The 13889-nt window shown below is 41.7% G+C and overlaps 1 protein-coding gene across 3 annotated transcripts in view; it reads right to left on the bottom strand.

Moving 5' to 3' along the window:
• AGBL3 (AGBL carboxypeptidase 3) overlaps nt 1-13889 on the bottom strand; it is a 245419-nt gene that overhangs the window by 113031 nt on the left and 118499 nt on the right. For all 3 annotated transcript variants that reach the window (XM_077469175.1, XM_077469177.1, XM_077469176.1), the window contains exons 6-7: nt 12591-12741; nt 6593-7375 (exon numbers count right to left, since the gene is read on the bottom strand). In XM_077469175.1, coding sequence (XP_077325301.1) covers nt 6593-7375; nt 12591-12741 — 934 coding nt within the window. The remainder of the gene's footprint in view (nt 1-6592; nt 7376-12590; nt 12742-13889) is intronic.

Genomic DNA, 13889 nt, shown 5'->3' with positions numbered 1-13889 from the left:
GACACCCCTTACCTGCATGAGCAGTTTTTTTGGTAAAGGTGAACTATCCCTTTAAGGTAACACAACTTTATAATACTGAAAGAAAAGCGCTGCTGTAGGCTTCTTTGTCATATACAAGTTAATTATATAATTTCCGGCTAAGTCTCACTTTACGCACATTACATTTCAGAAATGGTTAGCCAACGGTAATATTTAGCTTTCCCCGAGTCAGCACTAAATGCATTAAGCATAATATGTTCGATACAGATCTGCCAGCCAAAGATATTTTTACCAGATGATAACTGCGCAAGTTGTAATGCAAAGCTGGGAAAATGACTGCGCTCCTTATTACAATCAATTCTGTCTGTTGTATCAGATTAAATAGGCCCATTATCTGCCCGTGGACTTCTCATTTCCCCAATGCCTAGAACCTGCTCTAGCTTTAAAGGCGGCTGGTGTGGATTCTCACTGACAGGCAGCACTGTCAATTGTAACGCTCGCTCAAATGTCTTTTACACAGCGAGAAAAATAAATGAAAGCCCAACTTTGGGCTTAGTCCTCCCCGGCAGCACTATGTTTGGATTTTTTTTTTAATATACTTACCTTTTTTTGAAGCCTTCAGATGTGATGCACTCAGTCCTTATTCCTTTTTTCAGTATTCTCCTAGCAGTGGTTGTTCGTCCAGATGATGTGATGACATACACACTGCTCTCTGCATCAATATACTGTGAATGAAAGGTAAGGCTAAGCTAAGGCTCCCCTTCAGGGGGTGGGCCCATGACACCCTGCATTCAAAGTTACAATCCTCAGTCTTCTGAGCTGAAAGATGCTTGGTGGCAAGCAAGGTGCAAGACTGAGGACATCTTGTGGTGAAAGAGAGGTACTGCAGGAGGCAGCTCCAGACTGAAAATAATTAGAGTTCCTTTTTATTTTTTAATCGCTAGGACCCATATAAAGAGAAAGAAAACAAGCCTGGTGTTAGTCTTTTAAAGTAGAACTGTAGGTAAAACTGATTTTTGTTTTCATTTTGAATAGAAGGGAAGGTTATAACCCCTGTAAAGTTCATGTTTGCCATCTTTGTCCCATTGGAGAGATTTACCTTCACTCACTGTCCCATAGCCAAACAGGAAGGGAGAGAAAATCCCTGCAAATGAAGAGAATCCATTCGGGCCCTCCAGTTCACCAGAACTAGTGTCCCCATTGGAAGTATTCACAGCGCTTCACTTTTTCCACATTTTGTTATGTTACAACCTTATTCCAAAATGTATTAAATTCATTAATTTCCTCAAAATTCTACAAAGTACCCCATAATGACAACTTGAAAGAAGTTTGTTTGAAATCTTTGCAAATTTAGTAAAAAAAAATAAAAAAAAAATTCACAAAAAGTATTCACATCCTTGAGAAGTTCCTACAACTTGATTGGTAAATTCAGTCGATTGGGTGTGATTTGGAAAGGCGCACACCTGTCTATATAAGGTCCAACAGTTAACAGTGCATGTCAGAGCACAAACCGAGCCATGAAGTCCAAGGAATTGTCTGTAGACATCTGAGATAGGATTGTATTGGGGCACAGATCTGGGGAGGAGTACAGACAAATTTCTGCAGCATTGAAGGTCCCAATGTGCACAGTGGCCTCCATTATCTGCAAATGGAAGAAGTTTGGAACCAGAACTCTTCCTAGAGTGGGCTGCCCGGCCAAACTGAGCGATCGGGGGAGAAGGGTCTTAGTCAGGGAGGTGACCAAGAACCAGATGGTCTCTCTAAAAGAGCTCTAGCACTTCTGTGGAGAGAGTAGAACCTTCCAGAAAAACAACCACCTCTGCAGCACTCCACCAATCAGGCCTGTATGGTAGAGTGGCCAGACGGAAGCCACTCCTCAGTAAAAGGCACATGACCGTCCACCTGGAGTTTGCCAAAAGTCACCTGAAGGAATCTCAGACCATGAGAAACAAAATTCTCAGGTTTGATGAAACAAAGATTGAACTCTTTCACCTGAACGGCAAGCATCTTGTCTGGAGGAAACCAGGAATGGCTAATCACCTAGCCAATACCATCCCTACATTGAAGCATGGCGGTGGCAGCATCATGCTGCGGGATGTTTTTCAGCGGCAGGAACTGGGAGACTAGTCCTCAGACTGGGGTGAAGGTTCATCTTCCAACAGGAAAACGACCCCAAGCACACAGCCAAGATAACAAAGGAGTAGCTATGGGAACTCTGTGAATGTCCTTAAATGGCCCAGTCAGATCACAAACTTGAACCCAAATGAACATCTCTGGAGAGATCAGAAAATGGCTGTGCACCGACGCTCCCCATCCAACCTGATGGAGCTTGAGAGGTCCTGCAAAGAACAATGGGAGAAATTGCCAAAGTAGGTGTGCCAAGCTTGTAGCATCATACTTAAAAAAACTTGAGGCTGTAAATGGTGCCAAAAGGAGCTTCAACAAAATATTGAGCAAAGGCTGTGAATACTTATGTACATAGGATTATTTTTTAGTTTTGTTTTTTTATATAAATTTGCAAAGATTTCAACAAACTTCTTTCCTGTTGTCATTATGGGGTATTGTTTGTAGAATTTTAAGGGAAATAATCCATTTAATCCAATTTGGAATAAGGCTGTAACATAGCAAAATGTGGAAAAAGTGAAGTGCTGTGAATAGTCTGGTTGAAAAAAGACACAAGTCCATGTAGTTCAAGCCTTTCTAGACCAAAATAAAAAAAATTCCTGTTGGAGAAAATTTAATCACGCTACATATATGATTTTTTTCCCCCTTCTTCTGGATCAACTTCAGGTTTAGGGTTTTGTGGATGTAGGTTTTGAATTAATTGATCCATTTGTGTCTATTGTGGAACGTGATGAACATGCGGCTTTTTCCAATCCTACGTAACTGTTTCTGGTGGACTCTCCTACCAAGCATTCTTACAATAAGCAATTACACTGATATGACTTGTCTCAGTATTTACATAATAGAAGCAGGTACAGCAATTGAAAATACATTTTTCAATTTTACAATCAACTCCAGAGTAGATTCATTTTATTCCACAAAAGAGTTTAAACCCTTAAAAAAAAGGGAGCTAGAGCTACTGCCACTAGAGGGCACCAAAAATCAACACATGGTATTAAGCACACACAGCACTTTGGCACTGCAGTTATAAAGTAAAAAAAAATACACTTTTTTTGCCAGACCTTATCAGATAATATAAGCTATGCTGTGATAAATGCCAGCCGACTTCAAAATGACTGACAGCGGCAGACAGGCCATTAAAGCTAATCAGCCTGGCGCTGGGAGATGTAAGCAGTTTGAGTGGAAGGTACATAGGCAGAGATTCCATCTCTCGGGTGCTAGCAGCTAATAACAAAATAATAATGATTATTATCTATGATTTCATGCATAAAGGGTTGCAAAAGGCTCTTCTATCGCCCAACAATGGCGAGGACTGTGAGCGAGAAGACTGTGGCTGCTAGAGAGGCTCAAAATTTGAATGAATGAAGTTTTCCTGTTGCTATAATGCAGAGCTGGCTGCAGGTATGGAAGGTATGAACAGAACTTAGGAGCACCAAGCTCATCCTAATTCATTAAAGCTGAACGCCAGGAAAAGACACTGCAAGGGTTAACTGCTCATTTAGTCTAGGAGAGGTAAAAGTGATTTTACTTACCCAACCCTCTGCTTCCCTGGAAGATGGCGCTCCATCATGCTCTCACAGTGGACTGTTTTTCTGCATCCTCATGTCCAGTGCAGGGCTATGGACTTTGCATTGATCTTGTTGATGTCAGCACCTTAGCCTGCTGGAGCACAGGGGTGAAGAAGCTGGATGGATTAGTCTAGCAGCACAGTGGGGCCTTTAGGAGGAGGATCAGGTAAGTAAATGTACTTTTCCATGCCTCCTAGTCCTAAACGAGCAGTTCTCCCTTGCAGTGGGTCTGTGCCCACACAACACGGGTTCATTTTAGGCTTTGTGAAGTTTGGGTTTAAAAAGAACCGCAACCCTGAAGACGTGTACCTCTGGAACCCCTCTGCAAAGTAGGGGGTGTTGTAAAGTCCTAGCCATCTCTACAGAGACTCTGCCAAATCCAATGAGAATAGGATTCATGCTGGCTTTGGAACCTTGAAGCTACATCCATGCTGCTGATATCACCACCCCATAGCCAGCAGATTAAGAATGGCTGAATTTGTATGATGCTTAGTGGGACTTTACAGGGACACTCAAAAGAAAGAAGGAATGCTTTGCCTTCAAATGCAAAGCACACTGGATGTTGAATGTTGCAAAGGTTTAAAGATGACAGATTCTCTTTAAAGTTCCCCTAGCATCAGAGTTTCTTTCATGCTAATTGCAGTACACTATGTAATGTGTACGTGTAACACTTCCAGTTATATATTACCTCTCACAATGATCACAGTGCCCCTTCTAACAACACCTTCATCTGCTTTTGTCTACAGAAAGATGGCATCTTCTTGCTACACAGAGATGCTGGCTCAGAGATGACACAGTCATGTACATTCTGGAGCCTTTGCGGTTCTTGGCTGTGTTCACCAATGTCTGACAAAGATCAGCAACTGCTGCAGCTTCTCACCTTATGACTTGCTGCAAAGTTAAGCCGGCCACACGTGGATCGAAATTTGGCCGGTTCAGCAGGGTTTGGAGGAGATTCAAACCATAGTTGGATTTTTTACATACATTTACTGCAGGCAGCTATAGCTCCCAATGCGTCCTACTGCTGGTAGAACACAATAGCGCTGCCGGCAGCATTTAAGCAAATCAAGTGATTTTTCTTCCTTCTACCCATGGTGAAAGGAAAGAAAATCGAGTCATTTATGGGCTGCTTTAGGTTAGCTTTAGATCCAATCGGACCATGTTGTCTGATAATCCGTCCGTGTGTGGGCTCCATCGGACCTTTTCAGTCGGAATGTCCGAACAACAAAGTTTGAGTTGGATATAACATTTTTCGACAACATGATCCGATTGGACTATGTCCGATCGTTTGTAGAGAAGTCTGATCAAACAAAGTGCCACGCATGCTCAGATAAAATTACGAGACCAAAGCTATTGGCTACTTGCCGCAACGTAGTCCCGTCACAAGGAATGAACGTCATCACGTTCCGAACAATCTGATTTTCCGACAACTTTGTCGGACCGTGTGTATGCAACACCAGTTTCGGACAAAATCCGTTGGAAAAAAGCTGGCGGATTTTGTTGTCGGAATGTCCGACCATGTGTACAAGGGCTTACAGTGTTGCAACCTGATTATTAGGAGAGAGATGACTGAGGATATGCTTTTCCTGCCTGCAGCAGACAATATCAAGGATTGGTTATAAATGAAAAAAGGTAAAGTTTTTTTGTAATATTTATACTGTTTCGAGTATTGTGACTTATCAGGAATTTACTCATGCAGACATGCAAAGTTACTGAAAATAAAATTACAGGTACATAGCTAAATGATGAGACAAAATACATATATGTAAAACGTTTTAACAACCAACAGATTTTTAATTCTCCTTGGCTAGCCTTGTGACCATTCTGCAGCCCTGTATAGACAAAAACCTGCAGGTTGAATGAAAAAAAAGATGACCTGATTCTCCCATTAAATTATTGTATTCTGACAGTGGGAAGACTTTCCCACCATCAGAATACAATGATCAGTGCCATCTGCACTGATCAATTGGGAAAAACCCAACAAGGTGGTTATGCAGAAATCAATCAGTAGGCCAACTTCTATAAAACCAGCCTGCCCATACACAGATAAAAATTTGACTGGTCCCTGCTGAACCGGTCAAATTTCAATTCATGTAAATCCAGGTTAGAAGGGAAACTATAATAGTATAGTGTACATACAGGATGTCCTCTGAACTGTCACCCAAACTGTCATTCTGATATATTCGCAGCATGATATTTAAAGTTGAACTGAAGAAACAGCAAGCAGAAAGATTTTTATTGCAGAAGAAACATGCACTTTTTCTGCAATAAAATGCCCCTACCTGCCTGCTCACTGTCTTCTCCAGTGCTGGAAAATGAGCTGTGCATTCACATCTCAGCTTACAGTGCCAGGCAGGTGTGTCTGAGTGCCAGGAACAGACCTGAAAACCAGCACTCAGAGGAAGATGCTGGTGCCAGTAAGGGACTGTTGGACAGGTAAGTCCACTTTAAGTCTTTGCAAGTTCAAATCATTTGAATTTCCCTCTTGATCTAGTACATCTTTACATTACTGGATGTTATTCAGCAGTACTGTGGAGCCCGCTTGATATGTTTCCACAAACTGTATTTTTGCAAGGTGTGGCTCCTCAATTAAATAATATAAATTATATAGGAAACATTTAATTTTCATTTAATTTATGTTGGGATGGGAAGATAAGTGTACTGCTGTTTCTCCTCCCGGAGCTTTCTAAGCTCCTTATGCAGCAGAGAACATACAGTATATACACACAAATGTTTGGTCTTTCATTTCTATTTTAAATTGAATGGGTTGTTTTACAAGTTGAGGGTTTATATCTACTTTAACATACTTAGAAGGTGAGACTGCCATCTTGGACACACTCAATTGAGCCAATTAACCTTTGAGTAATAAAGTTGTTAGCAATTTTAGCAATCACATATTTGTGAAGGAATTTGTCTCTTACCGTTTAATCATGTTACGAGTGAACCATATGGATGGGAAAGAGTCTTTCAACCTAGACTTGTAGTTACGATTGAGGTCTCGACCAGTAAGGGAGCAACGGTAGTTGCCTACAATCACTCCATCTGGATTTAACATGGGCACCACTTTAAAGACAAAGGTGTCCCTTAGCAGCTGAGCATCAATTTGGGAGCTTAGGATATAGTCTAGGAAGCCTTTCATCACCCAGGAACTGTTGGTCTCACCTGGGTGAACTCTGGCTGTCAAAATCACAGCCTTTTTCTTCTTGCATCCCTTGGCAGCTGGGGAAGGGCTGGTGATAGTTAACACATAGACAATATTCCCAGCCAACGAATGACACAGGACCCGCATCTTGCAGTACTTAGAGCGTTCTGGGTCACTGGCAATCCCAGCCAAGTAATCCTGAAGGTTGGAATAGGTGTATGGGTAACAATGGGCAAAATAACAAACATCTCTACTGTGTGGGAACCTGAAGGTCCAGGACAAGGAGTAATAGGATTGTCCACCCTGACCAAGGTTGTTCTTGTAATACTTGATCTCATCCCCGATTCTCTGCCATCCTCTCTGTCTTGTAGTTGCCTCTTTTTCAGAATACATAAGAGGTCTCATGCCATGGTTGTAGAGGCTGGTGGGTTTCATGAAGTTGATGATAGTAAAGCGGTACAGAAAGCCAGCTCTCATGTTTGTCACTCGGAAATAATACCACTGGGTGTGCCGGTCCGTGTAGAGGTCAGTACGAAGGGTCAGCTCATACTCATGTTTACCCCTTTAAGAAAACACAAACAAAAAGTACAGACAATTTTAAGGGTGAGTGGATGTCTTTTATCAAACATTTACTAGTGGTGAATCAATCTCTCTAATTTAAATAAAACACATGCACCTAGAAGATTCATGTGCAGTGAATGTTTGGTGTATATCAGATTCACTGTTTTATAAATATGTAAAAGATTTTAAAAGATACCTGATCTCCTTCTGAATGTTAACTGTCACTGTTTATCCAGTTGCTGCCTGACCTCATACACAGAGAAAAGTGCAAAAATAGAGCTAAAACCATAAGGGTATCTTATTATTATTACTACCATCAGGTATTGATGTTGATGTAAGTAATCTGGTTCCTGGGCAGGAGACTTCTACACCCCAGAGGACCTCTACAGTCTCCTTAGCTTGTAGTATAAGGTATTCAAAACTTAAAAAGTCAGGGGAACAATCTAAAAAGTAGTCAATGTGTCTCAGGGGTCCAAAAATGACCAAATCCCATCTAGAACTGATGGTGCATGGTGCAAACATGGTCTAATAATATGAAGCCATTTATTCCAAACGGCAAACAACTATTCAAGGCTTTTTGGCCATCATCAGTGCAGTGTATGGAAAAGGGTGGAAACAAATGATTTGCATGACAAAACAGTGTATACCCAGAGAGCAAAGGATTGGAGTTTTAAGGTGCAGAAAAATCAATCAAAATCTAATTTACAAAAAAATATAGAAATTTTATTACACAGATAATATAAAACAATTTATAAAATTCGGGCCATATCAACGCAATGGTCAAGGTACAAAAGTATGATTGCCTCTCTTCTGGAGCTTTTGTAGGACCTTGTTATTTAATATTTACCACGTTTCAAAGTGATCTTGGTTCCAATTGATCTCTAGACCCATCAAGGAGTTTAATGTGCCAAAAAAGAGGAGAGAGGACAATTGCCCTATGATAGCACTTAATATTTTAAGAAGTTTAGCAAATTGATCGATCAATATTTAAATCCTTTTCAGAATGCATACTTCCTCTGGTGCCAGCAATTTTTCAGGGTAATTATGCCACCTGAGCACTTCCCTCTTTCAGTTTACCACTGTTCCTTGGCTCAGTACCTTTTTTCAATCTATCACAAAGGATTAACCTTTTTAGACGGGTTAAGAGCCTCACTTGTGACAGGGTAGATGGCCATGATTTGCACGGCTCTACCCACTATCTTGAAATAAGGAAAAATCCCCTTATTTTGCGTATATGTGATGAAATGAGACACGTGACTACCTGTTTTAAGAAGGCTTTGCACTGATTCTGTTGTAGGGCTTTTTGATTGTTTTACTGCTTTCTCTACAAAGCCTGTACTATATTTTGTTAATGATTTAGGACTGAATGTTCAGATTAGTGCATAACCCCAGTCAGTGGTAACTAATTCTCTTTAAATAAAGCAGTTATGACAGATTCTACAAGCTACTTGGTTTTCTGTATGTCACCCAGCTGCTTCTGATTGGCCCTTGATAGTGGGGTGGGGAAATTGGACATAAGAGGACCTCAGCTTATCAGCAGCCAGCTACTTGACCCACTTTGATTATGAGATCTCTAGAATACTATGTTCTGGATTAGCAAAGGGCAAAACGGTGGTGGAGGTGGGCATATAATTACATGCCTAGCTTGTGCAAATGGCATTATCCAGAAGTCCTTTCTTCTTTAACAGAGGCTGATTTGGTCCATTTTGTGCTCACTCCTTTATACTAAAAGTTGAGCTTAGAAGCTTATCCTCTTTCCCAATTTCCAGAATATCTTTTTAACTCAATCACTGATTGAACAAATTCTCGTTGTTCTCCCCTATCGTGCAATGTTCTCAGCAGCTCACCTCCAGCAGGCAGTAAACACAATATGGATATCACAAAAGGCGTGAGTTCACACTGACATGCGGGAATGCTGTCAGTCTCTGGAGTGGAGGGCGTGTGTTATCCTATTATTATGCACAGCTACTAACTGAATTTATGGCAATTTATTCTATAAAAAGCAGACAGCAACTCAACTGGCTTGGGAAAAAAAAAATGCTTTCCCGCTGAGAAAATAAAAATGCTAATGTGGATAATAGATTTCTGAAATGGACCTGACTGCATAAGATGTGAGTGTGTGGAATTAACAGTATTCTGAGAGAAGGAAAAAGTGCCCGTGATTGGCTCATCACCGTTCTGTATTCATGCCGGACAGAGGCTCTGCGGTTACCGATCACTCTGCGCACCAGGGAGCCCATATATTTATGCCAAAGGACTAACAGTACCTTATTTTGCCTGCAGAAACGTATCCGAGAGCTGTCTGTGAAGGTTCTCACATTCAACTGGACTTGTTCTGTAATAATGAAGACGTTTGGTAGCTTATCCAAGACAAGTCTTCAGTTCCAATGAGTGTCAGGAATCTACTCCTGCATTTATATCCACACAGGTAGCACAAACGCCTTAATCCAGTCATCCAAGGTTAAAACCGCACAATAAGCAGAAAACAGATGGTGTTGAAGGCCCTCTCCCCTGTTCAGGGAAAGTTGTACTAATTTGATGTAGATGACCTCTTTCTCGCCTCTTGTGAACCATTTGTTCTCTATCCAATATATGGACAAAGAAAACAGGCCCTCTACATCAATCTAGTGTAAGCATCCCCAACAAGGGTGGGGGCCTTTGACACCATCGGCTTCCACATACAATGCTCTTTTAACATCTCTACCCCAATTCACACATTCAGAATTGAAGGATTCACACTTATGTGGGATGGAATCATGCAACTATCATAGGGTGGTTCCACAATTATCACAGCTCCCATTCTGTACTTGTACAATCAACGTCTGCCTCGACACATTCCTTGGTAATTGGATTAGGTGTCAATGCTACCTATAAATGCTGCTATATTAGAAATGAAGAAGTGACTTGGAGAAGCTATGAAACTTCTTCAACAGAACCCTCAGTCATGTGAGTCAAATGTTTGACACCTGTGCAGATTTCCTGGCACCAAGAATGAAATGATGAAAATAGAACAGGGATGTTCCACAATTTGTATACCTCCTATCCTGTTCTTGGACAATCAACATCTGCCTTATGCCTAGTACACACAGGCCAAAGGTCAGGAAACATGGGCTGGTTCAATAAAAAATGGACGATATTCATCCTGTGCGTGTGTACATTAGCTAGTCCATTTGGCCAGCTTCTGTCGGGTGAGCATGCTAGGAAATCAGCAGCCGACCAGCTAACAATCAGCGCTCTTAGCCAATGGCTGACTGTAGTGTTCTGACAGGGGGGTCAAAACAAAACAGCTCTGCAGGGAAGATTGCTGTACTAACATCACAGTGGCGATACAGTGGCAGCACAGTGGTGTAGTGGATATCACTCTCACCTAGCAGTAAGAAGGGTCGCTGGTTCGAATCCCAACCATGACACTACCTGCCTGGAGTTTGCATGTTCTCCCTGTGCCTGTGTGGGCTTCCTCCAGGTACTCCAGTTTCCTCCCACGATCCAAAGACATGCAGGTAGGTTAATTGGCTTCTGTCCAAAATTGGCCCTAGTATATGAATGGGGACCTTGGATTGTGGCCTCCTTGAGGGTAGGGACTGATGTGAGTGTGCAATGTACAGGGATAGGGACAATTGTAGACAGTCACTCAGGTTGAACTGGATGGACTGGTGTCTTTATTCAACCTTACTAATTATGAAACTATGGAACATTGGACTGTTAGTACACCAGCTCCAACTGGAGCTGTCAGTTTTGTTTTTTTCGTTCAACCCAGTGGGTTGGACGGAAAAAAAAAACTATTACTGTGTACAAGGCTTTACTATGTTCCTTGGTGATTAAGTTAGGTGCCTGGGTACATTCCAGACACTCATTAGAACGGAAAAAGTGACTTGAAGAAGAAACATTTTCAGCATTACAGAAACAGTACAGCCGAGTGCGACTAACTACTACTGGTTTAGTCAGAAAGTTAATCTGTCATATGATTAACCACTAGGGGGAGCAACTACACAATGAATGGTCAGAGTCAAACAGCTCTATTGTGCTTTTCGTTAAAACAGAATTAGAGTTTTAAAGTGTATATAAACCCTAACATTGAATTTCACATTTTTGGACCCCTTTGGACTGGTAAATATACCATTGAATATTATTTTTATATATGCTTGATAAGCTGAAAAAATTTTCCTTTTGAACCTGCCAGAAATCTTGTGAGATGGAAACGACTTGTGCTAACTGAAAGACCCCTTTCACACCGAGGGCGTTTTGCAGGTCTATAGCATTAAAAATAGCGCCTGCAATCCGCCCTCAAACTGCTGCTCCATTTATTCCAGTGTGAAAGCCCGAGGGCTTTCACACTGGAGTGGTGCGCTGGCAGGACGTCAGGAAAAGTCCTGCCAGCAGCTTCTTTGGAGCGGTGAAGGAGGGGTGTGTTTACCGCTCCTCCACCGCTGCTCCCCATTGAAATCAATGGGGCAGCACTGCATTACCGATGGCAAAACACCACTATTGCAGCATATTGCGGGCAGTTTTAACCCTTTCTCGGCCGCTAGCGGGGGTAAAAGCGCCCCGCTAGCGGCTGAAATGCGCTGCAAATCCGATGGTAAAACAATGCTAAAAATAGCAGCGTTTTACCGCCGACGCTATGGGCGCGGCAGTGTGAAAGGGGTCTTATCAGTTACAATGTTCTTACCTATCTGAGACCTACAGAACAATGACACCTATGTTATGGACATCATGAGAAGGGTGGGATTACATAGTCCTGTTTCACTTCTGTTGTCCAACTTCAGAAGGGTGAGTGGGCATTTTGTACCCCTTGAACAGGATCTAGCAAGATCACCAGGTGAACGTAAAGGTAAAAAGAAAACTAAAGACACCACATCTAAAGACTTGTAAGCCTCAATATATTCCAATTGAGTTTAGCTACACTCTAATTCGAACATATATCCAAAAATACGTGCTAAAATACAACCAAACCCAATCACCAGGAAGCACTGGGTAGAGCTGCTGGATGGAATGGAGGAAGGTGCAGCGAGGGTGAGCAAGCAAGGTGAGTATAAAGGGGTCAGGAGGCCACTTTGAAGACACACAGTCACTTTGGCCAGCATGGGAAGGATGACCGAGCCTCTTTAAATGGAGTCATTTTGAATGCAGTAAAATTAAACTGCGTATCCTATTATCAGCTTTGTGGAGACATACCATACCAGAGTTGAATCAACAATCAAGCAGAATGTACTTACACCTGAACCGCTTTCAGCAGATTGCCACTCTCAAATCGAGACTCAAACACCAGCTCAGAGTCCGAATCATCACAGCCACATGGAGACACCGGCTTCAGGGGACTGCGATTCCCACCTACCCGGGAGCACATGAAACATGACTCCTTCCATCCTGCCAAATAAACAGAGAAGCCGGTGAATTATATAAATGTTACATACATGAGAGGGCAAACTAGAGGGGAGAGAAAAGCAGCGGGGCAAAAATAAAACAGTGACGGGCAAAGATCATTCAAATACTCATAGCTGGATAACAGGACACAATACATAATAAATACTAGTGAAGGAACTGATTATTTCACTGGCCTGCCTAAGAAGGATCAATTCTGCCAGAAAGATGGCTGTGCACGTCAAGGGTAAATTTCACTTTTATTAAAACCGTCATAACATTAATAACTGCTACACAAGGCATTTTAAAGGTAAAGCACTTTAAAGTGTATGTCCAGCTAAATTGTTTTTTTGGGCATTTTGGATTGATTTGAGAAGGATTAGAAACATTGTCAGGGTTTTATAGCTATCCAGAGCTCCATTGGAGAGATTTCCTCTCTCTTAGAGCTCTTGCACAACTCAAAAACGCTGCTTTTACAGGCATTTGAGCCTCCGTGTTAACTTACTAAAGGTAAATAGATTGCCCTTTGCAAGCAGTTGCCCTCTGCAAGTGCAGTTGCTCCAGAGCCTAGTAAATGAGGAGAAGCTCTGCTGACTTCCATCATCCAATCATGTGTAAGCAAAAATACTGTTATTTTTTGTAATTGTCCTTGCACATGATTGGGTATTCTTTGCAATAGAAAATCTTTACCTTGCACATGATTGGATGATGGAAGTCAGCAGAGTTTCTGCTCATTTACTAAGCTCTGGAGCAACCACACTTGCAGAGTGCACTTGCATTTGCAAAGTGCACAGTCTATTTGCCTTTAGTAAATCAACCACAAAGCTTCACTTTGCAAAGAGTACCCAATCATGTGCAAGAAAGAAAAAAAACTGCATTTTTGCTTGCACATGATTGAATGATGGAAGTCAACAAAGCTTCTGCTTATTTGCTAAGCTCTGGCGAAAATGAGTGCACAGTTTATTTGCCTTTAGTAAATCAACCTCGATGTGTCCATGCACACTATGTTCATTTACAGGAGTTTAGAGGCAGGGGAGTTCAGAAGGAGAAAAAACACCATCACTTGTGCGTTCTGGAGAGGAGCTTTAAAAACAAAAAAAAAAGGCTGATGCGCCTAAATGCGGGTAAACATGTGTACACATGTCTAAACACAC

Source organism: Lithobates pipiens, unplaced genomic scaffold (genome assembly GCF_037356315.1).
Source record: "Lithobates pipiens isolate NorthernLeopardFrog02 unplaced genomic scaffold, aLitPip1_a1.2 Scaffold_8, whole genome shotgun sequence".
In the NCBI taxonomy this organism is placed as follows: Eukaryota; Metazoa; Chordata; class Amphibia; order Anura; family Ranidae; genus Lithobates; species Lithobates pipiens.
This window is presented reverse-complemented; position numbering and strand designations above follow the sequence as displayed.